The sequence below is a fragment of the Anguilla rostrata genome, chromosome 9 (assembly GCF_018555375.3).
Source record: "Anguilla rostrata isolate EN2019 chromosome 9, ASM1855537v3, whole genome shotgun sequence".
Classification (NCBI taxonomy): Eukaryota; Metazoa; Chordata; class Actinopteri; order Anguilliformes; family Anguillidae; genus Anguilla; species Anguilla rostrata.
This window is the reverse complement of record NC_057941.1, coordinates 16,971,510-16,997,333: the sequence shown is the minus strand read 5'-3', so window position 1 is coordinate 16,997,333 and position 25,824 is coordinate 16,971,510. Positions and strand designations below refer to the sequence as shown.

The 25,824-nt window shown below is 46.6% G+C and overlaps 1 protein-coding gene across 11 annotated transcripts in view; it reads left to right on the top strand.

Moving 5' to 3' along the window:
- Positions 1 to 25,824, top strand: part of LOC135263070 (fibroblast growth factor 13) — a 112,801-nt gene that overhangs the window by 56,139 nt on the left and 30,838 nt on the right. For 10 of the 11 annotated variants that reach the window (XM_064350661.1, XM_064350658.1, XM_064350656.1 and 7 more), the window contains one exon: positions 3,359 to 3,526. The exons of the other annotated variant lie outside the window; for it this stretch is intronic. In XM_064350661.1, coding sequence (XP_064206731.1) covers positions 3,359 to 3,526 — 168 coding nt within the window. The remainder of the gene's footprint in view (positions 1 to 3,358; positions 3,527 to 25,824) is intronic. 11 annotated transcript variants of the gene reach the window in all.

Below are 25,824 nucleotides of genomic sequence, written 5' to 3'. Positions count from 1 at the left end.
GAGTGTGTTTGAACCAAGCGGCCGGGTGAGGTGCGTAAGAGTACTGGAAAAGGCTGGTTCACACTGCCTCCCGCGGGCACAGGTACTCCTCTCAGAGGAGTTCAGGATCAGAGGAACTGGAGCTAATGCTGCTGCAGTTATGGAAGAATTACTGTCCTTTGGGCCGAGAAGTCGCTGTTCTTTTGGGCGGCAGTTTAGCGTATCAGCCTGGGCGCTGGGCTTGAAACTCAGATGCTTCAACTTTGATTCCCTAGCGTGAAACTGCCTTTGTACCCCTAAGCAAAGCATTTCACCTCAGTTGCTTCAGTAAATAATAAATGTAATGCAATGAGAAAGGCCTAGAAACTACACAGGGCCAGATCCCCCCTTAATAAGCAGGTGCTAATATCAATGGGGTCTCTTCCCCGGAATAAGTAAAGGATAAATAAAAAAACAGGTGAAGAATGGCTATGTGGAGTAGCCAATTAGTTTTGTATTTGAGGGACATTTATGCCTATGCTTTGACAGGGATATTTGCTTAATCAGGTAATCTATCGCTTAGCGTTTTTACTTTAAGTATATTTATCGTGATGAATCATCAAAATGATTTGGTAACCAGGAAAGGAGAAGCTGGAGTAGAAGTGAGAAAAACTATCTTTGAGTTGGATATCTCGAAAAGCTGAGGTCATCAGCCCGGTGTGTAATGGGAACAGGGTGTAAGAGGATCTAATTGCCGGGGGGGGGGGAGGCGGGAGATTTCTCCAGCGTGGCCCCAGCCCCATTAAAGATTCAGCTCCTGTGGCTTTATCCCGATAGCCGTTGTGCCGAGTCAGGTCAAAAAGGCATGGATCTTGGGAACAGGAGCCTTTTCTCGGACACTGACGGTGCCCCTTGAGAGAGGGCTCGGATTTAAAGAATCCAACGCGGTGGTGGGAGGGGTGATGATGGATCCTGTCTGGAGAGTTGGTGAAATACGGCTCTCCGAGGGCTATCTCTCAGAAAAAGTCCACAGCAGCACTGGCTGGCTCATCGTTTCTGCCCATCCCCTCTGCCTCAACTCCTTGGTCACACCTTATAAAATCAGTTCTCTTCAGCACTCAGGAGAGAGCAGTTGTCGCCATCTTGCAAAAAACCTTAGGCAATTACCCAGGAGTGCTTGAGGACATGGTTGATATCATTTAACCGCTTCACGATGAGCTTTGAGCTAAGCAATTTGGCTGGGCATGTGGCCATCGTTTGGGAACACTGGATTGGCAGAGGTTTCTGAGTCAAGTGAAAGTGTCACAAGTGAAAATTTTCCTTTATCTTTTCTTGGACATATAGAATTTGTAGCATTGAGCACAGTTGACTTTGTGAAACTGAGATATATTCAGAGCAGACTTAACATAGAGGTAATCCTTTGTCCAATTATACTCGGCTTACTTGGAAACTGTTCTGCTATAAACTTTTCTATTTTAATATGATATGATATTAAATGTACCGCATAGTTGCCAATTCCATGTTGCTCCTCTTTTCTGAATTAAATTGGGCCAGGACAGGCATGTATGTGCAAAGTGTTGAAGCAGGAAGTGTATGTCATTTCGGGGTTGTAGCAGAATTGTATTTGAGTGTTGAAGCAGGAAGTGTAACGACTAATCTAAATGTCCAGTCATCCCTGCACTTGCAGACTGTTGGACTTAACTGGCGTGTTACCATGAGGTCCAGAGTGGCTAAAGCTGCTCTATTCTACAATTCATGAAGTCTGCAAGGGGGCTCAAGCGGACTTTCATTCAGACTTCTGAGTCTGCTTGTGTTCAGACTTCGCCAGACATTGCTAGGGGGATTACCCAACATGCATAGCTGTACGGATATAAATATGTCCAATATAAAGGAAATAATAATAAAGGCATGGTGGAAACCAGCCAATGGTTCTCCAATGTAAGTAATACACTATTCATAGGGCCTAAATGTGTACTTATTGCAGACAGCGATTTATTTATTTCTTATTTTAAATTTATAAGTGGTTCCATGACAACAAGCGAGGTCTAAAGTCACGTCTCGTTAGTGTACTTACCCTCATAGTCCTGCGCCCTTGCAGACTCGACCTAATGAAGCTGAGCACTTCAGTCAACATCACTGTATATAAGACCGCAAGGGCCAAGTCCGCTAGTCTGGAGCGCGGACATTTGGATTCAGCCATGTGAGTGGTGAAGCAGGAAGTGTTTGTGAATTCAGTGGTGAAGCAGGAAGTGTTTGTGAATGCAATGGTGAAGCAGGAAGTGTTTGTGAATGCAGTGGTGAAGCAGGAAGTGTATGTGAGTGGTGAAGCAGGAAATGTTTGTGAATGCAGTGGTGAAGCAGGAAGTGTTTGTGAATGCAGTGGTGAAGCAGGAAGTGTTTGTGAATTCAGTGGTGAAGCAGGAAGTGTATGTGAGTGGTGAACAGGAAGTGTACTTGTGTGAATTGTTGAAGCCCAACGCTGTCATGGCGGGGTTATTGCTGGGAAGACACTGCGAGTTATAATTGGCTGATGAACGAGGGCCCTGTTGACAGATCTATTTTTACCACTATTCTCCTGTTCCTTTTTTATCTTGTATCTTCAAAAGAAAGAAGTAAAAGAGCTGCCTGACAGGAGTAAAAGCCTGAAAGCCTATAAAAATAGGATATTTTTAAAGAAAGAGATGACAGCTCTGTATCTATAAATATCATCTTGTATAAGTGGGCTGATTGGTTCTTGGTGTACTGGAAAGTACCTTTGGTAGGGTTTTGTGTGTGCTCATTGCAAGTGCATCAGAAAGGTCTTGTGATTGGTGGCTTTGTCATCTGCACATGAGCACCTCTGATCCTTCTCTACCTCACACCACAGCTGTTTGCTGCATGTGTCCATACATAACTTAACTGCATGTTTGCTGCATTAATGGAAAGTATATTCTCGTTTATTCTCATGTTATTCTTTATAGGAAAATGCGACACCTGAAGGATATGAACAGATCTGTGACTCTGTGACTGAACTTTTTTAGTGATACAGATCGTGCCCTGGCTTTACTGTGTAATATGCAAGCCCAGGCCACCTCAGTCCTCTGGATGTATTGCTCTGTAGACCATACTGTACATTTATTTAGTTAAGTATTACTGACAGATCTGTGCCTTCCACCCCCCTCCCCTCTTTTTTTTTCTCTCACTTGTTTAGCCATGTTTTATTTCAAATTGGCATGCTCATTGTTTTTGTTTGAACTTGATTCCTTGTTTGTTTCCTTTTGCAGCAAGCTGCCATGTTCTGTTCTTGCTGAATCGATGTTGCTGATGATGTTTTTTAATTCTTTTTGCTTTTTCCTGTACCTGTCTGTTGGTTGCGGCGCACTGTCTAACCTCCGTTCGTTTTGTTATGGTGTGATCACAGTCCAGGATGACGATGCCCCAGGCACCCAGGAGTACATTATGTTGCGGCAGGATTCCATCCATTCCGTGGATATAAGGAAAAAAGAGTCGCCCTTTCGCGCTAAGTGCCACGAAATCTTCTGCTGCCCCTTGAAGCAAGTCGTCCTCAAAGAGCACGCGGAGCCGGAAGGTTTGTCCGCAAACAGATTTATGCCCGTCTTCCGTTTGTTTGTTTCCTGAATGAGCCCAGTTTTCTTTCTGTTTGGCTTTTCGTTCTGTTCTAATTTGGAAGGCGTTGCAGAAGACGTGTCTGCTTGTGTGTCTGCCTGGAGAATGCCTAGGGGGTAACGTCCCTTGCTCTGCCCTGAGGATGTTTTATCCTGCACTGTGCAGTATGGTCTCCATAGGGACTGCATCATGACCATTACACTGTGTCCTGGCTGTGTCCTGACGATGATGCTGCTCTTGACATCAGCATTAAAATAGAGACTTATTTTAAGTCTCTGAATTCCTAATTTGACTGATATCACCAAAAACCTGCTGTAACTCCACCCTCTGCCTTCCATCCTGCTCCATCTCCTGTGCTTTGTTGCCATGGCGATGATAATGATGATAATATTAGTATTGATGATGTTGATGGCAAACCCTACCTGGCTGAGAGAGAACTGGCAAATAAGAAGACAAATTAAGTGAGCTCCATAATGTTTTGGACAAAGACATATTTTTTCTTGACTTGGCTCTGTACTCCACAGTTTTATATTTGTAATAAAACAATTCACATGTGAAAAACATGCCCGTTTTAAGATATTTTTAAAAGGCATTTTTATACTCTTTGGTTTCACCATGTAGAAATTACAGCCCTTGCTATACATAGCCCCCCATTTCAGGGCACCATAATGTTTAGGATATATCAATGTCATGTAAATGAAAATAGTCATGCTTAGTACCTTGTCGCTTATCCTTTGCTTGACTGCTTGAAGTCTGTGACCCGCAGACATCACCTGGTGCTGAATATCTTCTCTGGTGATGCTCTGCCGGGCCTGTACTGCAGCCATCTTCAGCTCCTGTTTGTTTGGTGGGATTGTTTGAATTGAATTGAATTGAATTGAATTGTTTCATTACAAATCTAAAATTCTGGAGTACAGAGCCAAATTAAGAAAAAAAATGTCTTTGTCCCAAACGTTGAGGAGTGCACCGTATGTTGATCTTGGGTGTGTTATGTGGGGTGTTTATTGATGAAGCTAATTGGTCTGTTCTTGCATGACCTCCCCCCAGCAGCTCTGGTTAGTCTTTCTCCTTCCTTTCCCTTTGCCCTTTGACCCTGTCTTCTCCTTCTCCTTCCACTCCTCCCCCCAGCTTATGCACCCAATGCCTGGCTCAGTTATAACTGTGCTCCTTTGCTTGCTGCAGGCAGGCTCTTTTTTTTAACCCTTTGTCAATGCACTGGTCCGGCTGGACTTGCGTTCCCTTGCTGTACACGCAGCAAGCATTCTCTGTAAACCTGCATGGCCACTTTAGGGAAGATGTCTTGTTCAATGCATTTCCTTCATGGTTTGGACACTCATAAAGCTCTAAGTTTCTGTAATGTGAAGCTATTTTTTCCCCTTTCAGACCAGACGACAGGTTGGTAAAATGAACGATCGCGCGCCACGCTCCCAATTTCTCATCCGGCTTCACCCTGAGGCCGTAAAACATTTTCGGAGTGCCATCCCCCCGAGAAATAGATTAGTGTCACTGCAGGTGTGTTAGTCAAAGTACGGCCTCGACTAAATCACTGCCAATTCAACATCCAATTATAGGGTCAGGTTTGTTTGAGCGCATTGAGTGTCGCATACATCCTAATTCTTTGTGATACTGAAAGGCACCAAGGTGAGGTTTTTGTGGGACCCGTCTTGCAAACTGCACGTTGTTATGTACTTCAGAAAGTGTCACTCCACATCCTGGTCTGAGGGACCTCTTGCAAAGTGGCCTTCAGCCTTGTTCTCGTAGCATTATTGAGGATCACAGGGCTCACCGCGTCATCCTGTTGCGTTTTCAAAAAAACGAACGCCCCGCAATCCCAGAGCAAAATGAACATGTGATGAGGTGCCTGGGGAAGTGTCGAGCGGAGGTGTATCATCTCCAGATGGAAGAGTCAAAGATTAGGCTGGAAAGTAAGCCTTTTCCCTGCTGCCTCTGGCTCTCTCGTCTGATCTCCTTGCACGAGCCCCGCTGATTGAATAGCTCGGTGGAGGTACGCGCGCTTACGGGCGCTGGTTCTGCCGATGCTTCACAGCAGGTGCAGCGGAGGGCTCTTTCAGGCACGGTGCGCTTCTTCTTTGTGTCATATTGACGCCGTTACCTGGAGCTGCTTTGGTTCTGAGCAGTCTATAGTTCTGACTATTCTCCCAGAATGCTTTGGGCTGGTGGGCTGGGTGCTCTTCTCCTGTAAACACTCTTTTCCATAGAGTGCAGTAGCTTATACATACATCGTGATGGCACAGAGAATGCTACATGAATGAGGTAGAATAATAATAATAATACACTTGATTTTTAAGTCATTGTATGGACACATTAAATACTATAGTGAATGCATGTACATTTTTACACCAGAATTCTTAGGCCACAATTTGTGTCTTTCATTCCTGTTCAATCTCCTAGCCTTTCATGTATAAGTGTGGTTCTCCACCCTGTTCCTGGAGAGCCACAGGGTCCTGGCTTTTGTTACACAGCATTTGAGTAGCACAGTAATTGATCCGTTAAAGCAGTTCACCTGGATTCTTGGGTCTGAATCAGTTGCTGAAGTCTCTGTGGTTCTCCAGGACCAGGACTGTGGACCACTGTTGTAGAATAAGGTAAATATTCAAATAAATCAATTGTTTGGGATGAGATGCCATTGTAAACTACTGTATTCTGCCTGAGCCTTCCTTTTTTAATGTGTGCTTCGAGTTAAGTAATATTTGGATTTTTTGATTACAAGCAAAAGTGATTTTCTGGCTATTATGCACCTTTAAATAATTAAAAAATTAAACAAAATAAAATTAATTTACTGTTTCCAGGGACTTATCATATGTAAGGGCCTCATGAATGTGTGGGGAACTGACAGTGAATTAGTGATTCAGCTGTGTGTCAGAATGTGGAAAATGTTGAAAAGAACAAAGGGAGTCATATGTCCAGAAAGCCAGTGACCATGGATAATCTTCCCTCAGTCTGTCCTCCTTGGCTTGCTCTCACTCAACAATCATGTTTTCAGATTTTTTTTTCCAGAAGGAGCAAGCCCTCTGCATAGTTTCTAAATTCTTGGGAGTGAGGAAGGAGTTAGTGAGTAAGAGGCAGGCAGAAGAGAGTGAGTGTGTGGGAGAGAGCGTTTTTTAGAGAGAGAGAGAGAGAGCGAGAGACGGAGAGAGAGAGAACTACGGATTCCATTTCACTGCTCCATTTTGACATGACTGTACTTACTAACGATGGGATGAAGTCGTTACGTAGCATATTTATTAACATTTTGCAGGCTGGCACAGTGTCAGCGGGGGCTCCGCAGCACATAACACCTTCTGAACACATCTTTCCCATGTCTGTGCCTGTTACATCTTTCAGGAACGCTGTGATCGTGTCAGACTGCTCGTCACTCAGGAGTGGTGGGGCCTTCTCCCAAATCAAATCACCCCGGAATGCTGATTCCGCTCCTCCTTCCGCCTCCTCCTTGATGCTCAGTTCAGAAACGTTCGCTTGATGCCGCCGTACTCTGAGTGGCGAGACAGCCACTCTGACACAGTCGTAAACACGTGTCTGGCATCAGTTAGTCCCTGTGCTGAGGACGCGAGGCTGCGCTTCACGGTGAGCGCGGAGAGAGAGAGAGCTGAAGACGCTGCTAATCGAGGCTCGGGAGCGTGCGGTTTAGGGATCGCCTCTTCCGCTTCTCTCTCTCTCCCTCTTCTTCATGGCTTCGCGGTTGCAGGAGGCGCTGATGTGTCACACCTCCTGGAGCTCATCTGCGAACGCGTCTCATCCAGAATTCACTTGGAATGCAGCAAGGTGCTTCCCGTAGAGTCCGCAAGGTCACAAATGCCACGTGTATGAGCCGAAGGTCCTGTAAGTACAGATTTACGTGTGTGCTTTATATACAAGCAGACGGCACACGCTCTCCAGTCAGTAAGTGGACCTGCTATTGGCCCTTTCCTTATTAAAGTGGCTACAATATTTCCCAGCCACCTTCAGCTTTAACCACCTCTTATTCTTTTTATGCATCGCTTTCACTAGCATCTGCAGATGTCGCCATAAATTCCTTAAAACAATCTGTAATTAAGCCCAGTGCTGTGCCATGACTACAGGTCTGTCCATATGGCAGTGTTCCAGAGTGCACCCTCAGTGGCTCTTCCTGCTCTTCCACTCTTACGGCTCATGCAATTCCCTTTGCTGGTTTTACACCTGTTTGTGGTGTTTACCCAATGCCCACAGGATCTGTGAGGTGCCAGAAACTCATAGTGTTTGCTTGGCATAACGGGCATTCTTAAATCTGCATAAGGGGTGTTCCCAAATCTGCCCCAAGGGCAGTTCACTTATGTGCTTGATTCCTTAGAGTTAATTTTAAGGCAATCATTGATGTTTCCTAGAAGGCTTAAAATGAATCTGAAGTGGACAGGTAGAACTGGTGGGCGCTCGCTGTAATTTCGCGAGGCGGAGGGAGTGAGCGGATGAAGTAGTTCTGCGTTGTCGTCACGCCGTAAATCTACACTCAATGATGTGATAAGCAGAGACGCCCCGGTTGACCTTGATGTAATGGATTTGCTGCTGGCGTACGTCATCTCAGCCATTTAACATAAAAGGGTCAAAGGTCAGGCCACTAGGTCATCAAAGTAATTTGCTCCTGACACGAAGATTCTGGGTGCAAAAGAAATTTAATTTGATTACATGAAAAAATAAATGTTGTGCCTCTAATAATTTATATTTTGAAAGCTTAAAAGCAATATATTCATGGCTATAGCCATCAAAAATCTTTTTTTCTTTTCAGCTTTTTTTCTTTGCATGCTGCTGGTTCTTACTAGTCAGAGCTCTCCTGTCCGGAGTGACAGTCACTTTCACTGTAACTATGTTTGCTTGGCGTGATTTGGCTTTTGCAAGCATATGCCGGTGAGCAAAAGCCCCTATAAACAATAGATGATGCACAATGCTGTCCCTCATGAGTTCTGCAAAACCCTCCTCCTGCAAGGTGCTGGTTATGCAATAGAATATATCAGCGATTATTTCAGCTTGAAGGAAGCCATAAACTAATTTTGAAAGCTGTGGAAATGAGCTTGAGGAATATGAGACTGTCAGATGACTGCAACATATAACAGAGCCTCCAGCAAGGGCTGGGGTCACAATGGATAGAGCATAGAGAGGGTTGATTTTTCCAGGTAGGAGTTCTCAGGTGATTTTCTCAGTGGTGGAATGTCTGGTTGAGATCATTTTTCACTGCAATTTTCACATTATAGAGAAATTCTTGTTTTCAGGTGCTCTTGAAAGACAATCGGCTCAATGGAAAATAATTCTGTGAATTTATTTTTCTACCCTATGTACTAAGAGTGCATTCATTTGCTTTGGCACGGGGGGTGATTTTTTTAAACATAAATTCAAATAGTGAAGGATTAGCAGCCATTTGTCTTGTTGCAGATATTTTTTGTATTATGAACTATCGCAATCATCAACCTGGGGTGCCAATTTCAGCCCACCTTTAGGAGGGGGGTCTACCTTGTTATTTCTTTTGTCATCTCTATCGGTTTTACCAATCAACACAGGGTTCTCTGCGTAAGAATGCAACGAGTCTATGCTTTAGAGCAGTAATATGGGTTATAGCACTGCACTTTGAATCAATGACCAATAAAAGCTACTGTTATTTTTAGAAGCCAGCATCAGACTTTTGGGCATTGGACTTTAAGCGTGTAAGTTAGTGAAACATGGTAAATGGGTGCTGGACAGGTTTTAGAGAAGAGGAAATGAACCGTAACATGGTATTCAGAAGATCAGTGCATCTCAAACACCCTGCGGTTTGCAACCGACACTCAGTGTAGTCTGCATTCCGGGAGATGCTTTTTGTACTCCGGGTGGGTACCGGATGTTTGCCACCAGGTAGCCACCGTTACCACTGCAGTCTAGCCATCTATTGACACGCTAGCGCCTGTTGCAGTCAGCGGAATAGAGATACAGTTCTTGCCAAAGAGCCGGAAGCAGTCTCTTTTGAAGGGAATATCGCCTGTGCTCTCCAAAGGGGCTGGTCCACCAAGCAGGGCTGACAATGGGGACAGTTTGCCATTCTTTTCCCACTTTGACGTCCTGCCATGCCTCGTAGGCTGTGGTCCAGGTCAGCTTTGATAGCGCCAGTTAGCAGTGTGTGTGGAAATGCATGGTTTCTGTCCAGATTCCCAGAATACCCCCAGGAAGCTGCAGCCTCATAGGGATGCAGCGCTCCTCTTGTCTGTGCTAACTGCTATGGCCTACATTACACCAATCGGTCACGCTGTGGCAAGTGCTCAGCCCACGGAGGCTAGCAGTACAGTGCTGACCTGTGTGCGTGTGTGTGTGTGTGTGCGCGTGCATGCATGCGTGTGCTTTTGAACATCTACACAGCTAGGAGTTGCAGGGAGCAACTAATGTGGTGGAACAGTGTTGTGTGTTCTAAGCCAGTCTCAAACACAAAATCATTAGGTTTGCAGGACACTGTATTTGTTTGTAATTGTCCCTTCTTTCCAAGAACCAATCAAGGATTTATTTTGACTGAAATCGCATGCCAGTAACCATTTTTACTGGGCTTGCTGAAGTTTACATATGTCTAGTGTCATTAATTTTACAGGAAACTTGATTTGTTTACATGTGATCTGTACGCAGCAGAAGGCCGACAGGAAATGCTAACCCCGAGAAATGCTGGGTCAGCCCCTTTTGAAAGGAGGGAAGCAGAAGGCAAGAACACTGGTGGCCTTGTGCTGGGGATATTACATATGGTCTTAAAGGTTTCCAAATCCAGTCATTGCACACCACGGTGAATATACAAAGTTTTCTTAGAACAAGCTCATCGGAATATTTTAAAATGCTCACCCAGCTCGCAACCTTTCATGTGAGCATGGGGATGGAGTAAGGTCAGATACTGTAGGGAAATTACATCACCGACCGAAGACGGCCCACAGAGAAGAGCCAAAATGTCCTTTGCCTGTGCTTCTTGTCAGACACCTACCTCATTGAAATATGGGGCCCAGACTAATGCGCTCACCATTGTGCTCTTTGTCACCAAGGTCAGTGGGAATTATCCAGAAACAGCCTCTAATTAACTCCCACAACCTTAATTTGAACAAAGCTAACATTCCAAGGACAGTGCAAGTGAAGGGAGGGGAGCGCCTACATGCTGGTATGCATAACGGCAGCATTTGAGTGTGTAGCATACAGTGTTTGCTAGCAGGCTAACAGCAGTATTTGTGAGTGTAGCATACAGTGTTTGCCAGCAGGCTAATGGCAGTATTTGTAAGTGTAGTATACAGCGTTTACCAGCAGGCTAATGGCAGTATTTGTGAGTGTAGCATAGAGTGTTTGCCAGCAGGCTAATGGCAGTATTTGTAAGTGTAGTATACAGCGTTTACCAGCAGGCTAATGGCAGTATTTGTGAGTGTAGCATACAGTGTTTGCCAGCAGGCTAATGGCAGTATTTGTGAGTGTAGTATACAGTGTTTACCAGCAGGCTAACGGCAGTATTTGTGAGTGTAGCATACAGTGTTTGCCAGCAGGCTAATGGCAGTATTTGTGAGTGTAGTATACAGTGTTTACCAGCAGGCTAACGGCAGTATTTGTGAGTGTAGCATACAGTGTTTGCCAGCAGGCTAATGGCAGTATTTGTGAGTGTAGTATACAGTGTTTACCAGCAGGCTAACGGCAGTATTTGTGAGTGTAGCATACAGTGTTTGCCAGCAGGCTAACGGCAGTATTTGTGAGTGTAGTGTAGTGTTTGCTTACAGGCTCTAATGATAACATTTTTGGAGTTAACCATCTTAACTCTTTGACAGTAGACAGAGAAATACAACACAGCCTAGTCTTTTTTTTCTTCTTTCAATTATATGAATTGACAAACTTTTATGGATTGTACACGTCTCATGGCTTAAAAACCTGTTGTTCTTTGGATGTTGTTTGGAGTGGCACTTGGCGCAGAGGACTCGAGCTACATGGTGCCAGTGACGGTTTAACGAGCAGTGAAAAATAAACGGGACAGGCAGGATTTACGTAAGGCCCCCACGCTCTGCGAATGACGGGCGGTCTGTTATTCACAGGAACGCCCAATTGTCCCATTAGCTTCTCTGGCTCCTGAGAGAAGTGCAGGATTTCCTGTGGAGCCAGATTCGCCACCAGAACTCTGTACTGCACGTAAGGTGTGCACATCTCTCAGAGTTTGCCGATCAGTGCATACGCAAGGATCCCTTTATCCTCTTCACAAATCAATTGCACTGTTTCCTGTAATCAGTCATTGATCATTGACCATTATTACCGTTGGTGCTCTTTGTAGTATGTGTGTGTATGTGTGTATATATGTATATATGTACATACATACACACTCAGTGACCACTTTAGGTACAGCTGCTTGTTAACGCAAACAATGAATCATGTGGCTTCAACTCGGGATAACAAAGCATGCAGGCATGGTGAAGAGGTTCAGTTGTTTGACTAAACATTGGAATGAGTCATCTGAGCACGATCTAAGCGACTTTGACCGTAGTACGATTGTTGGTGTCAGGCGTGGTGGGAAGAGCATATCAGAAACGGCTTCCCTACTGGGATTCTCACGCACTGCACTCCCTAGAGTTTACAGAGAACAGTGCAAAAATAAAAACATCCAGTGAATGGCAGTTCTGTGGGTGAAAGAGATGAGAGAGGCCAGCGGAAAATGTGTTGACTCATTCAAGCTAACAGAGAGGCCACAAATGCTCAATAACTGTTGTTTACAACAGTGGCGTGCCGAACGGCATCTCTGAATGCACGGTGTGGCAAACCTAAAAACAGATGGGCTGCAGCAGCAGAAAACCATGCTGGGTTCCACTCCTGTCGGCTGAGAACAGGAAGATGAGGCTACAGTAGGCATGTGATCATCAAAATTGGATGATTGAAGACTGGAAAAATATTGCCTGATCTAAATAATCTGTAATTCTGCTGAAACAGTTGGTAGGGTCAGAATTTGGCATAAACAGCATGAATCCTACAAAGCAGGAGGCTGGTGGTGGTGTGATGGTGTGGGGAATGTTTTCTTGGCACACATTAGGCCCCTTAGTACCAAATATGCATCATTGGAATGCCAAAACATAGAAACTAAGCATTGCTGCTGACCATGTGCATCCCTTTATGGCCACAGTATACACTCAAATGATTACTTCCAGCAGGATAATGCTCCATGTCACAAAGGACTCATCATCTCATTCTGGTTCCCCGAACATGAAAATAACTTCAGTTTACTCCAATAGCCTGTGCAGTCCCCATATCTTAATCTAATGGATCACTTTTGGGATGCGGTGAAACAGGAATTTCATGGACCAAAATCCCTAAGGCATGGACCAAAATCCATAAGGGATGTTTTCAGCACCTTGTTGAATCCATTCCGTAAAGAATTCAGACGGTTTTGGAGGCAAATGGGGGGGGGGTCCTACCCGCTACTAGAAAGATGTGCCTAATAAAGTGGCTATTGAGTGCACATACATATTATCAATATGTGAGTACATACAGAGGAGCTCTTTCTCTGTTCTGCAGTGTGCAGTAGAGTCATTTGTTTTTCTGCCCCAGGGAAGAGATTCTGTATTATCATTCTGAATTCTGTATTGCCATTTAACTTCAGCAATCGCTGTTTTTATTTTCCAGACAGGCTTCTTGACTGGAGAGCCATTGGGCAGACTAATGCACATGAGTGAGCAGAACCTTGGCTGACAAGGTGGCTTGGTGGAGCACTTGGCCTTTTTTTTAAGGGCTTCCTCAGCATAGTAGAGAAACAGGTTTTACTTATTAGGAAAGGGACACCGCTTGACTTCAGCAAGCCCCACATGGAAAATTTGGGGAAAATTCTTTCTTTTTTTTTGCAATGCCAGCAACATGCAAGGTTTTCATGATTTTGTTTCTGTAGAAAAACAAGAAGTGTAGTGCTTCTTTCAAGCCAGCATTTTCTTGGCCATGTTAAGTGTGTGTGCGTGTGCGTGTGCGCGCGCGCCTGTGTGTATGTGTCCATCAGGCCTTTGGCACTCATCAGCATGTGTATGTAACCTGTGGGTGCCAGACCAGAAACCAAAACTGGCTAACAGCCTGCTAATCCCCCACCCCCTCCCCTTCCTCCCTATGATCTTTCACCTTACCCTTTTTCATTGAAGGCTGCATGTTGGTCACGTGAGCTGCTGATCAGTGTTCCCCCGAGCGTGTGAGAATGAACACATTCTTTAACGCGCACACCCAGGTTTAACGTGCAGGCAGGCTTCTGTGCTCTGCCTGCTCACAGAGTGGCACTGGAGCAGCACACTAACCCCCACCCCCCCCCGTACCTCGGTCCATTTCTGAAGCACAGTCAAATAATTACTCAATCTGCCGTGTGAGCACTCACCAGCTATGTGGCAGCAGAGGGCGAGAACACCTGCTAATTTTAGTCAAGGCCGTTTACCTGTTTCCCGGCCTTTCTCGTCTGTGCTTTTTGTCCTGGGACTGTTTTCTCATCTCTCTCGAAACCGCTCAAACCACTTAGTACAGTACTACTGTAAGTTGTCATCTTTAGTTATTACTTGCCTGCTGAGCAAGTGGCCTGTAATTGCTGCATTCTGGCCCTGTGAATTTGGTCATGTTACATCTACATTTACATTTATTTGGCCGACGCTTTTATCCCAAGCCACGTACAATAAGATGAACATGATGCACAATAAGCACCATGATCGTGCCCATTACTGTCCCCTACTGTAGAGACCTGGGCCTAGACGTGTTCAAACTTCCCCAGCGTTCGGATTGTCTCGCGGACAGGGTCATTCCCTGCTCGTCAGGACTTCCCCAGCGGTCGGATTGTCTCGCGGACTGGGTCATTCCCTGCTCGTCAGGACTTGCGCAGCGTTCCAGATGGTCCAGCTTGCCTGTTTCAGGTGGCTGTCACCTAAACCTGCCCTTGTTTTTAACCCTTACTCACTCCCAGTCTCTTGGCCCAGCATCACGTGATTTACCGTTCGCGCTGAATACAAGCAGTCAGAAATCAATACCTATCGCACCTTGCCTCTGCACAGAAAGCCCCTGCTTTCTTATTTTCTCATCAGTGTTGGCTTCTGTCAGTTCCTATTGGTGGCTGCCAGCTTTCAGATTAAAGGCTCTTGCGAGCTGCATCTGATTGTTTGGTAGCATTGGATGTCTAATGAAAATAAGTGCCTGTTCCCCCTGCTCCCTCCATTGCACATGGGGGTCTGTAATTGTCCAGCAATATTGTCTGCAGTCTTTTTGCAGTTGACCTCATTCAGCGCCCGGCGATGGATGAAGGTAGGCGGCGGGCGTGGTGTACGGCGGGCGCCAAGGTGACCAGGCCATGCACGGGCGCGAGTGGCGCCACAGCCAGCGCAGCACAGACTGTGCGGCACATGAAGAACCTTTATGGCTGGAAGGAAACAAAATGGCTGCTGACCTTCTGGCATCTCTTACTGAAGCAGGAAGGCAAGAGCTGCAGAAGCTCTTATGTAAATAGACAGATTTCAATTAGCTATGATCCCTGGAACCAGAAAGAGACTGGTTTATTTTCACTGTGTCTTTAGAGGAGAACTATGGAGAACTTGTCATTCTAGCTAGTTAGCATATTGTTAGCATACAGACACACCACAACATCCAGCTTCCCTGCTAGGGCTGGGTAATGTACCACAATGATAACTATCTAATGCAATAACAATCATCACCACTTTTCTTCCTGATGTGGTAGTAAACATCCAAAGATCAGAGGCTGTGTGAAACGCTATGGGCGAAAATGTGACCACTGTTATCTATTGGGTGTTTACAAGGCAGCCAATCAACAGCCAGGCCTTGCAGCTTCCATGTGATTGACAAACAACACATTACATGATCAGAGGGAAGCTGTATGACTTTGCTGCTGATTGGCTATTTTATCAACAGCAGTACAACACATGGTGAGGATGATCGTTATTGTATTTGATAATTAGTGCTGCAGTATATCGCCCAGTCCTGCTCCCTGCATCACAGTTCTGCCTGCAGGGAAGTCGGTGTCCTCATTGCCTGCCAAAAGGTAGTTGCAGGGAGAGGCATGGGCGGGAAGATCAGATCAGTAAAGGCCTGTGAAGAGCGAGCGAGGGATCGCATCGTTGCCCAGATGTCATGACAAACATTGCATGCTTCCTTCTGCTGACTGCCGGGAATCAAAACGGCTCTTTGCTGCCTCCCCTGTGGGCTCCACAGACCTACTTACAGGTCACTGAATTCAAAATGGCAGCTCGGAGGAAGATTGTCTCCCATCTCCATTGGTTGGTTGTTGAAAAGAGCATACTTTTTCATGAGTGGCTTTATAGTCAAAAGCCAAGACTCTAAGAGACTCCAAGAAGACAATTTTCTCAATTCTCTTCAGTCATGCTGCCAACAACCAATAATCTTCTGAATTATTGATGAGAGCAAAATAAAATGAGTAGAATTGAAGCAATTTATATTGCTTTATTATTTATATCTGTTTACCTCTTGACAGTGCTGTGCTGTCTTACAGGCCCAAAGTGTCCCGTAAGAATACATAGCGATGAGCAGGTCATTTGGGCTGTCTTAGGTCGCCATGGCCTCCTGTGACAGGACTGACTTGTGGCCCGTGTCCCAGCCACTTCTCAGAAAGCAAACATAAGCGCGAAAAATAAGCCAGAGAAGCAGAACGCCGTGAGAGAGGAGAGGAGAAGAAAATAAACACTGGAGGGGATTGGACCTGCCCACGCATTCCGCGAGCAAAGCCTGCTGGGTAATCGCGGGGAATCCTCGCCTCACAAAGAACCGCATCAGATGAGCTGCGGGCTGGCACGGCGGCCGCTGACGAGCGCGGATCTCCCCGTCTCTCTTTCGTCACGTCGAGAGGAGAGGGGAGGGGAGGGGAGCGGAGAAGAGAGGCAGCAACAATTTATTCAGGCTCTGCACCAAACCGCCGCCCCCGCCCCCAAACCCCAGCTCGCGTCACTCAGCACTGGAACTCCCAGAAGCGGCGTGAACAGGTGGGCTGCTCCTTTGAGGATTAGCGCTGCATCGTCCTGGAGACGATTCGACGGCGAATGAAAGTGCGGGAGCGCAGACGGGCCGTCGGGTGTGAGCGAGGCGGCTGAGACTGACGGAGAAGCGCCAGCGAGGCTAACGGCGGACGCTTAGCGCTCTGTGTTTGAGATGGGGTGGGCAGGGGGGGACGGGACATCCTTATTTCACACTACTGATCCCAGGCCCACTTGAATGCTGGGGCTCCCAAAGCAAGGCCTGTTAGGATCTTCCCAAAGCTTCACGCAATCCCCCTGCCACATCTCTGATGGAATGCGGTCTCTTCCATCCTCATCCCAACAACCGTCGTTCGCTTTTCTGTCCATCCCTTTTTGTCTCTCTCAGGAATATAATTAAGCTGTCTGTAAATCACGTTGACCTTCCTCCTTGGTTTTATTGGCCACTGTCATGTTCTGCATTGGGCATGATTTGTATCGGAGATAGTCGTATGGGTCCTTATGCTTTTTTTTTTGTTTGCCTTTTTACTGTTGTAGTGTTGACTTTCTTCGTTTACAAGAAGGCATTGTGGCTGTACATATATTGTCAAATTTTTTGGTGTTCAAAAATATATTGTTTGTGAGGTATTAGGCCTTAAATCAGGACCGCACAACCATGTCCTTGAAGGGTCAGAATATCTGCCTGGGTTTTGCTCCGGTCTTTGAAACTTAAATAATAAATTTGAGCGTCAGCAATTCGCAATTTAACCAAGAAGAATGCCCTCCCCCGCCCCCCATCTCCAACATTCATTCTGTCCCCACTGGGACATGCCTGTGGGCTCATGGGAAGCATTTGGTGCGCTCTTGAGCAATCTTGAAAGATTTGTTAGTCGGAAGGCTCCGTCGGAGCGCTGGTCTGAAGCGTTACCCCTGCGTGACCCCCAGAGCGCGGGGGCGGGGCCCAGGAACTCGCAGCTGTCGAGGGCTTCGCTCCCTTTGAGGGCCAGGTGGCCTGTGAGCCGGTGTCTCCCCCCCCCGGCAGCGTAGAGCGCTGGGGCCCCCCGTGGACTCCCGATTCTGTCCCCAGCTGCCGGCGATGTGAAATGAGTACAGCTGCTGCGACCCTCGAATCGATTTGTCTCGTTTGTATTCCGGGCGCAGCAGCAATGGATGAAACGTACAGGACCGGTTGTTTTGGCTAAATTGGAATGAGAAGGAAATCGTTAGCTGGAGGACATCATTATAATGGGTTATATAACCCTCGTTATGCCTGCAAAATGTCTTCGTTACACCTTGAAGTGTTTCACAATACTGTGCATCTTGATTTTTTCCTAATGAATGCATTCCTCAAGAGTTGTCATTCCGTAATTATTGTTTTGTTGTTTGGAACTGCTATGGGGGTATTCAGCTGTTAATCTGTATTATAAAGTGTTACCTGTAGGATTAACTTTAGTACAGTATGCATGTTCTGAGCCTAGTTATCATTATGTGCCTGTCAAAAAATGTGATCTCCCAAGAGACCACTTCTTCACCTAGACAGAACCAACAGAACCAGCTCCAGCTACAGAGGTTTTCTGTTAAATCCCTTAAATTGTGGCCCATGCACACCTCCCATCACACTAGTCCCATGTCCCCACGCCATCACTGTAGTGAGAGGGAAAAGGAATATCAATTGATTAATTTCTGCAACCGTGAAGCTGCAGCACAGCCTAGGAATAAAGATAGATTTCCTGTAACTAGGAACTAATGTGCGCTTTTATTTTGATGAGTAAGAGCACATTTCCAAATACCCGTCTTTCATCCTCCGCATTACTTATAAGAAATAGTTTCACATTGTGGAATCTGAACGTCTTCTGATGATAAGGATCCTAGGGTTTATTTGAAGTTGAATGGAGTATTATTGAAACGTTGATATTGTAATACTATATGAACAATAAGAAAGGCACTCAGCCAGTTTTTCATTAGGCAGTGGGAATTGTTTCTGAGGCAGAGTCACTTGCAGGCTTGAGGTGTATCATTGTTGTGCGGCCTGAGGTGGCTCCTCATACAGTCAAAGCCCCTGAAACACTGTGTCTCCGCCCCACCCCGCCTTCAATTCTGCTCCAGCAGCGAGGCTTCGGGTTTAAACCCTACAACCGCCTGGTGTCAAAAAGCTCTCCGAAGATCCTCCGCTTCGGCTCTGGGTTTCACCCTGACTTCCAGGCATTCTGGGCCATATGGAAGAATCATCTGCTCCAGCTGCTTATGCACTGGGATGCAAAACAGGAAGAGGACATCTGATACTTCCTGTCAGAAATACATTACTTGGAGCGCTAAATCGAAAAGGCCTGCCACGGTGCGTTCCTGCCTGACCGTCTTGTCGGTTACTTACGGCGTCATTAATCAGGCCAGGCGCGCGATTCCAAACTATTTGCGGCGCAAGAAGTGGATCAGCTCTCCGTTATTTTTAACCCTCTCGGCTTGACGGCCGTTCGGCTCGCGACAGGAGCCTGGCCACCCAGCGCGGTCCGATTCGGAGGAATCGCGAAAGGCTGCTGCTATCATCCTGCAGGCTTTTCCCTCCAGTCCCATTGGCTGCACAGACACTGACATCATTATCTCTGCTGTCTGCTCTCTTCCCATGTTGGAGAGGCTGGTGTGTATTATATATGTGTCATTACAGTTCAACTGAATTGCCGTGGGCCTCCCAAGTGGCGCGTCTGCTAATGCGCTCATCTATAAGGCAGTGGTGGGATTCTGTGCTGGCATATTTAGTGAAAGAACTAGGCCCCGTTTCGTGAAACAGGCTTACTGAGTTTGCTGGATAACTGCGCTGAACAAAACTGGGAACCCTCCCAAATCTGGAACATGGACTGAAGTAAAAAGAGCTGGGTTTTACGCAGGAGAAGTGTCCAGCTAACTCAGTAATCCTGCTTGTAAATAGGTTAAATTCCCAGTTGAACAGTTCCAATTGGGACACAGCTTCCTCACTAGTGGAACTGTCCCACAACTGCCTTTCTTGGACAAGCTATTTATCCTGATTTACTCAGGTAAATACCCAGCTCTATGTATGCAAATCACTGAGGATTTAAAAAACCTGCTAAAAGCCTGAATGTAGTGCAGTGTGCTCCCTGCGGCAGGTGCGCGCGCGTGACTGTCCCGCTAGGCCGGTGGTCTGCAGAGGGAGCAGAAGCAATGGCGGGCCGAGGTGCCTCAGGGGGCCCACGCGTGCCAGTCTGCATGCTCCAGGAGTGATGGAGGATGATGCACCTGAAGGAAATTGCCCGTGCGGGTAATCGGCCTTTGGAAAGCAGGAGTGAGCGTGCGCTGGAGCGTGCTCGCCACAATCCAAATCACAGAGCACGGCGACGCGTTCTTACTCGTTACTCAGTGTCGGCGCGCCTGTCGCGTGGAAAACGATGATTTCCTAACGCGTTCGTCGCGGTTACCCGTTTCCATTAAATATTCATCTCCAGTCGTGGCTGAAATAATTGTGACATAACTATTTCAATATTTATAAACGTTTCCACTTTGCCTCCTCAATCTTCGGTCTCTCTATAGATGTGAAGGCCCCCCTCCGCCAGGTCGCGTGAGATTTGAATCGTTATATGAAACCGTATTCCATCAAATTAGTTCTTTAGCTGTGTTCTCTCTGACATCCTCTCTGACATCCTGTTTCAGTCAGATGGAATACATACAGAAATACTGTATGTAAGAAATGTGGACTAGGCCCCCCCCCATGGGTCAGCGGAGCTGTTTGACTCAGTTTCCGATCCAACTGTCTGCGTCACGCGTGCCCTAATGAAACACGGAGAACCTCCCAGCTTAATGAAATTCCCTCTGGCTGACGTCATATCCAGTAGCTACCCAAACCCCTTCCCCCCTCCCCGCCCCTCCCCGTTTCTAATATTTCATGTTCGTAACCAGTCCTGTGAAGGCTCTGCCCTTCGGCTGCTGTGGCAGGGTTTCTCGACTGTATCCAGCCCACGCATCGGACCCTTATACTGCCCCATCAGGGTGCGTTTTACAGGCCCCCCCCCCCCCCAATGGCTTGACCTCTGTGTGATTACGGTTGACCCTCCCGGGACATACGGATGGGGAGTTTAATACGGGACCGCCGGGCTGTGTGTGGGTTTCATATGTACGGGTTTGTGCCGGGGGTACATTAAAATGACCAGATCCACTCAGCTTCATTACTCTGGCGTCCTTGTAAATGGAGCGGGTGGGAGCGTGTTTTTATGCCCCGGCTGCACGGCTCGGCGTCCCGGAGCCCAGAGGCCTCGCGCGGCACTCACCGGCGCTCTCTGCCTCCTCCCCCGCTCGCCCCGCAGGCTCTCTCTCCCTCCTCGCCCCGCCTCGCCTCGCCCGCTCTCTCTCCCTCCTCGCCGGCTCTCTCTCTCTCCTCGCCCCGCTCTCTCTCCCTCCTCGCCCGCTCCCTCGCCCGCTCTCTCTCCCTCCTCGCCCCGCTCCCTCGCCCGCTCTCTCTCCCTCCTCGCTCGCGCTCTCTCTCGCCGCTCTCTCTCCCTCCTCGCCCGCTCCCTCGCCGCTCTCTCCCTCCGCCTCGCCCCCCCGCTCTCCTCCTCCTCGCCCGCTCCTCGCCGCTCTCTCTCCTCCTCGCCCCGCTCTCCTCCGCCGCTCTCTCTCCCTCCTCGCCCGCTCTCCTCGCCCCTCGCCCTCTCCCCCTCCTCCCCGCTTCCTCGCCCGCTCTCTCTCCTCCTCGCCCGCTCTCCTCGCCCGCTCTCTCTCCCTCCTCGCCCGCTCTCCTCGCCCGCCTCTCTCTCCCTCCTCGCCCCGCTCTCCTCGCAGGCTCTCTCTCCCTCCTCGCCCCGCTCGCCTCGCCGGCTCTCTCTCCCTCCTCGCCCCGCTCGCTCCCTGCAGGCTCTCTCTCCCTCCTCGCCCCGCTCGCCCCGCCGGCTCTCTCTCCCTCCTCGCCCCGCTCTCCTCGCCCCGCAGGCGTGTTTGTGCCCGAGCCGGAGGATGGAAACGAGCGAGACTATTTATGGGGCTGTTTTTTATGGTGTCTGTCAGGTGGGAATGAGTTCGGGGGCATTACTGGCAGGCCGGTGCCTTTTAAGACGAGGATTCCCTGCCGCGCACGGTAGAGGGATTCTGAAATGCCATTTTGGGGGTGGGGGGTGGGGGGGCGGGGTGGAGAGAATTTGGGGCTGACACAACCTCCACTCTGGTCAGACTCTCCAAATTGTATGGACGTGTTTGGCCTTGCATTAATAGCTTGGCTGTGTTTGTTTCTGTCTGAATCTATTTTAACTCTGCGTTTTCCAGAAAACAATTGTGTGCCCATTAGGGTTGCAAATGGTTAAAAAGTTGCTGAGATGCATTCACAGTCGATTTTACTTTTAACGGAAAACTGAAATGTTCACTTTCTGTAGGTGTCAGTGTGACTTCCTTTTATAGTAAGTGGCTGGGGAGGCATGAGTCTGATTATAGCTGTTCTGGACGGGTTTGTAGTGTCTGTAACAGGCTCATTTTAAAGCAAGATACACTGACATGCTTAATAGAAGACATAATTATAAGAGACATTCTTGAAATATGGTAAAAGTGAACTCGTAACAAAGAGCTGTGAGGGTGTTTAAACACCTGCCGATTAAAAATAGCCCATCTCTGGTCTACTTCAGAGCCGTGATTTTGTCAGTTTGAAGTGCGTTGTATACCTGGGGTCAACTGAACTTGTGAAAATGTTCTACAGTCAGACCGGGGGCCTGCCCAGGCCTACCAAGTGCTGTTGAATTATGGGAAATGCCTTCCCAAGGTTCTGGGGTAATCATCCCCATAAAGTTCAACCACGGAGATCTCTCCCTTCACCTCAGATTTAGTGCATTCCTCAGACTGTGAACAAATTGGCTGATTTATGGAACCCCATCATAATGGAGATTAAGTTTTGGCAGTACTGTATTTCTGTCTTATTATTTATAGAAATTTAAAATAGGTGAAGGGGATCTAATCCCATGCCTGGCGGTGTTATACTTTATGCGAACAAAATGAAATTGAAATATATGAACGTAATGTTGTAATGGTGTACTTTATTTCACCTTTATTTAACCAGGTATGTCAACTGAGAACTCTTCTTTTGTAGTGTCAAAAGTGGAGAAATCAAAAGTGGGTACAAATGCAAGGTATTGTATAGAGAGTTGAGAAATATCATGCCAGAAGATGCTTAAATCTCAGTTTAAAATGGCAAGATAAAGAATTTAAACCAATAATTGCATTTACTATCGTTAGAGTAGTGATATTTTCATTACGTAATTCCATTAGGGATCAATGCAGCTTGCAGTCTCGTCTGCATCTTTCTCTGTTCAGCAGTACCTCCATCTTGTGGTCAGTTTGATATAACATGTAAGTGTATAACATTCGTGTTGATGATGTCATTTTTTTCCTGAAGCAGAAATCGGGCTAAGCTCTGTGTTTACTAATGCGCATTTTGTTTTCACAGACAAAATGGTGGCAGGATTTCGATTCACCTGTGTGCCATTGTCCATTGATACAATACTATACCTTCATCGTCTGGGGATATGTTTCATTAAATAAATAGGCTCATAAATTAAATATTAAAGTCTTCATTGGCTTATGTTAGTCTCCAAGAAGGGGATATTGAAAGCATTGAATGCCCACTCCCACAAACCCCTTGCTTTTCTATAAAAAGATGCTAGAGACCACCTTTACATAATAGACTATGCTGTCTACAGTCTCATACAGTAGAGTGGACACCAGACCTGCCCTAGGCAGTGAACAGAGACAGCGGGAGATTGCAGATGAGCATTCAGAAAACAAACGGGATGCGATAGATTCCCAGAATCCCTTCCGGCGGCCCGTCGCAGTGTCTGCCCCGCCGCCGCTGCCCGAAGCAGCCGCGCGTATGGCCCCGCCCCCTTCGCACCTCCGCCGGGACGCCGAGCGGGCCAACCGCCATAAAACACCCCGCCGTTTGCCAAGAGCAGAACCCGGGCGCGTGCCGCTGTCTGCTCGCCTCATTTAAAACAATAACAAACGGCGCGTTCGAGCGGCGGCGCTGGGAGGAAGCCAGCTCCGGAGAAGGGGGGGGGGATGTCAGTGAGCGCTGACTCCGACACCTCCTCACGCTGTTGGATCGCGCCCACAGCTAACGAGGAAGAGTTCAGTGCAACCGCAGGATGACGGCCTGTATAGAGACCCGCGTCATCATCTTTCAGTACTGAAGAGTCGATACAGTCGTTGTGTTCCAAGGTGTCTGGCACAGGCCAGGCCCAGGGAACAGGCCACAGTGGGGATTTGACCTAACTGGCCTCATGTTTAGTGAGGGACTCCACAGTTTTTGCTCAGTTAATTGGTTTGAACTGTGGTGAGGGCAACTTAACACTCGGCTGGCAGCAGGTGTTGAAGGTTTTTGGGTGGGAGTGAAAAACAGTATGGGGGAGGGGGCAGTGTAGTCAGTCACTGGTTGAAGACCAAGATCAGAATTCAGAAAGAGAGCATTAAACTCAAACTCCCAGCACCTTTCAGGGAGTAGGACCTACACATTTCACTTCACACCCTTTGACCCCTAGTAGTTAAGCAGTGTAACAGATAACAAATTGCATGAGTACAAACAGACTCAGAAGGTTCATCATAAAGCCTATTTATCCCATTAACTGAAAATGACCAAACTCCACCCATATATTTTAAATTTATGGAACCAGTTTGTTTTATTTATTTATTGAGTGTGTACAAGTGGGGGCTGTATTCAAGTGGTTTGCTGTATAATTAAGGGTTTATTGGAAAATGTAGCAGAACCTAGGAAAGATCATAAGGCATACATAATTCATCAACATGATTAAGCCAATTATGAGTTTGTTTTCTAAACAGATTATTCTAAAATGTAGCAGGAAGAGGAGGAGGGCAATGTAGTTATCATGGTGCTCAATGAACTCTGCTTCCTTGTTGTTTTAATATTATTTTGGTCACTATTAAAATTAGAATGTTGAGTCTTGTGCAAGAGCTGATTTGCTCTCAGTTTAGGCTACATGGTGACTGCCGAATTAACCGTTTAAAACACCCGACGTGACTTTTCAGGGACTATTTTTAAACTAGTGCTGAAAAGTACTCTTCAGAACCAAGTCTGCCAATACGGCGAAACCATTTTGTTCGGAAAATCACGAACAATATCAGATACGAAGAACTTGCTCCATCTAGCGATAACCGCTGGATATTTCTTACCTCGTGTGTTGTTCTACGTTTTGCATTGTGCCGAAAATAACTTACCCTCTGTGTATAATTTTGTCATACGATGTAACTAATTGAAGACTTTAAATTGATTATGAGAATTGTTTCTGAATAGATTTAAATTTAGTTCTTCAAATGACTGCGCAATATGATCTGTCTCACTTTTAAAATGGAACATTTTCAAGGCTACCTGGAGGACCCTATCATTATCAACTCCCATACCTGTTCTGTTATATTGACAAGTGTCAATGTCCATCATAGTGAACGATGGTGGAAATACAGAGTACCTTCCTCTTAGTATTTACATTCTTTTTTTAGTGTGGCATATAAGCAAAGCTACCCTAATAATTAGTAATTTCAGCTTCCACAGTCTATTCGGACAAGGGGGTAACGGGTATTTTCAATACTGCAGACTGCAGTGTCTGTAATTAACCTCGAGTAAATGTTCAGGGCAGCCAGTGCATTGTTTAAACCTTTCTCTAATGCCCATTGCCGTGTCCGTTGATGCACGTTGATGCATTCTATTTGGAAGTGGGGAGCCTGGCATAACTGGTTTACTCTGGTGCATTAGAGGATCATCTTACAGGCATTTTTTGTAATCCGAGAGAAAACTCATCCGGATTCTCGGTTTGAGCAACATGTACAGTTGCAATGCGTATGCCTGATGACTTGTTTTGCCGAGCGCACAGTAGGCTACCGTTTAGAAAATGCTCCATCAGTGTTTGCCGGATCAACAATACTTCCCAATGAATCATTAATGAACATTTTAAAAGTCATAATGGCCTGTCACTAATGTCCGTTAATGATCTCGGATCACCACTTGCGCGGCTTTGATGGGTTCTCGTCGATGCCTTTGAGAATTCTTTAAATACGGTTTAAACTTTGTACCATCTTCTCCCTTTCACTGCGCGGGTCTTAGGACAGCTAACACACTCTCCAGACTTTTTTGGTTCCACATTTAAAGAAGCATGAGTTTTCCTTTGAGGAGATCAACGTCAGGTATGCTGCCTTATATCTTTCTTTCTTTGATTATTGTACAAATTCAGTTAAAATATAAGGCGATGATGCAAACTGAGGAATTTTATGGGCTGGATAAAAAATGACAATGCTTCGCCTTAAACTATGATGACATTAGGCCTACTGCTATTTACCATGTCAAAGTTTT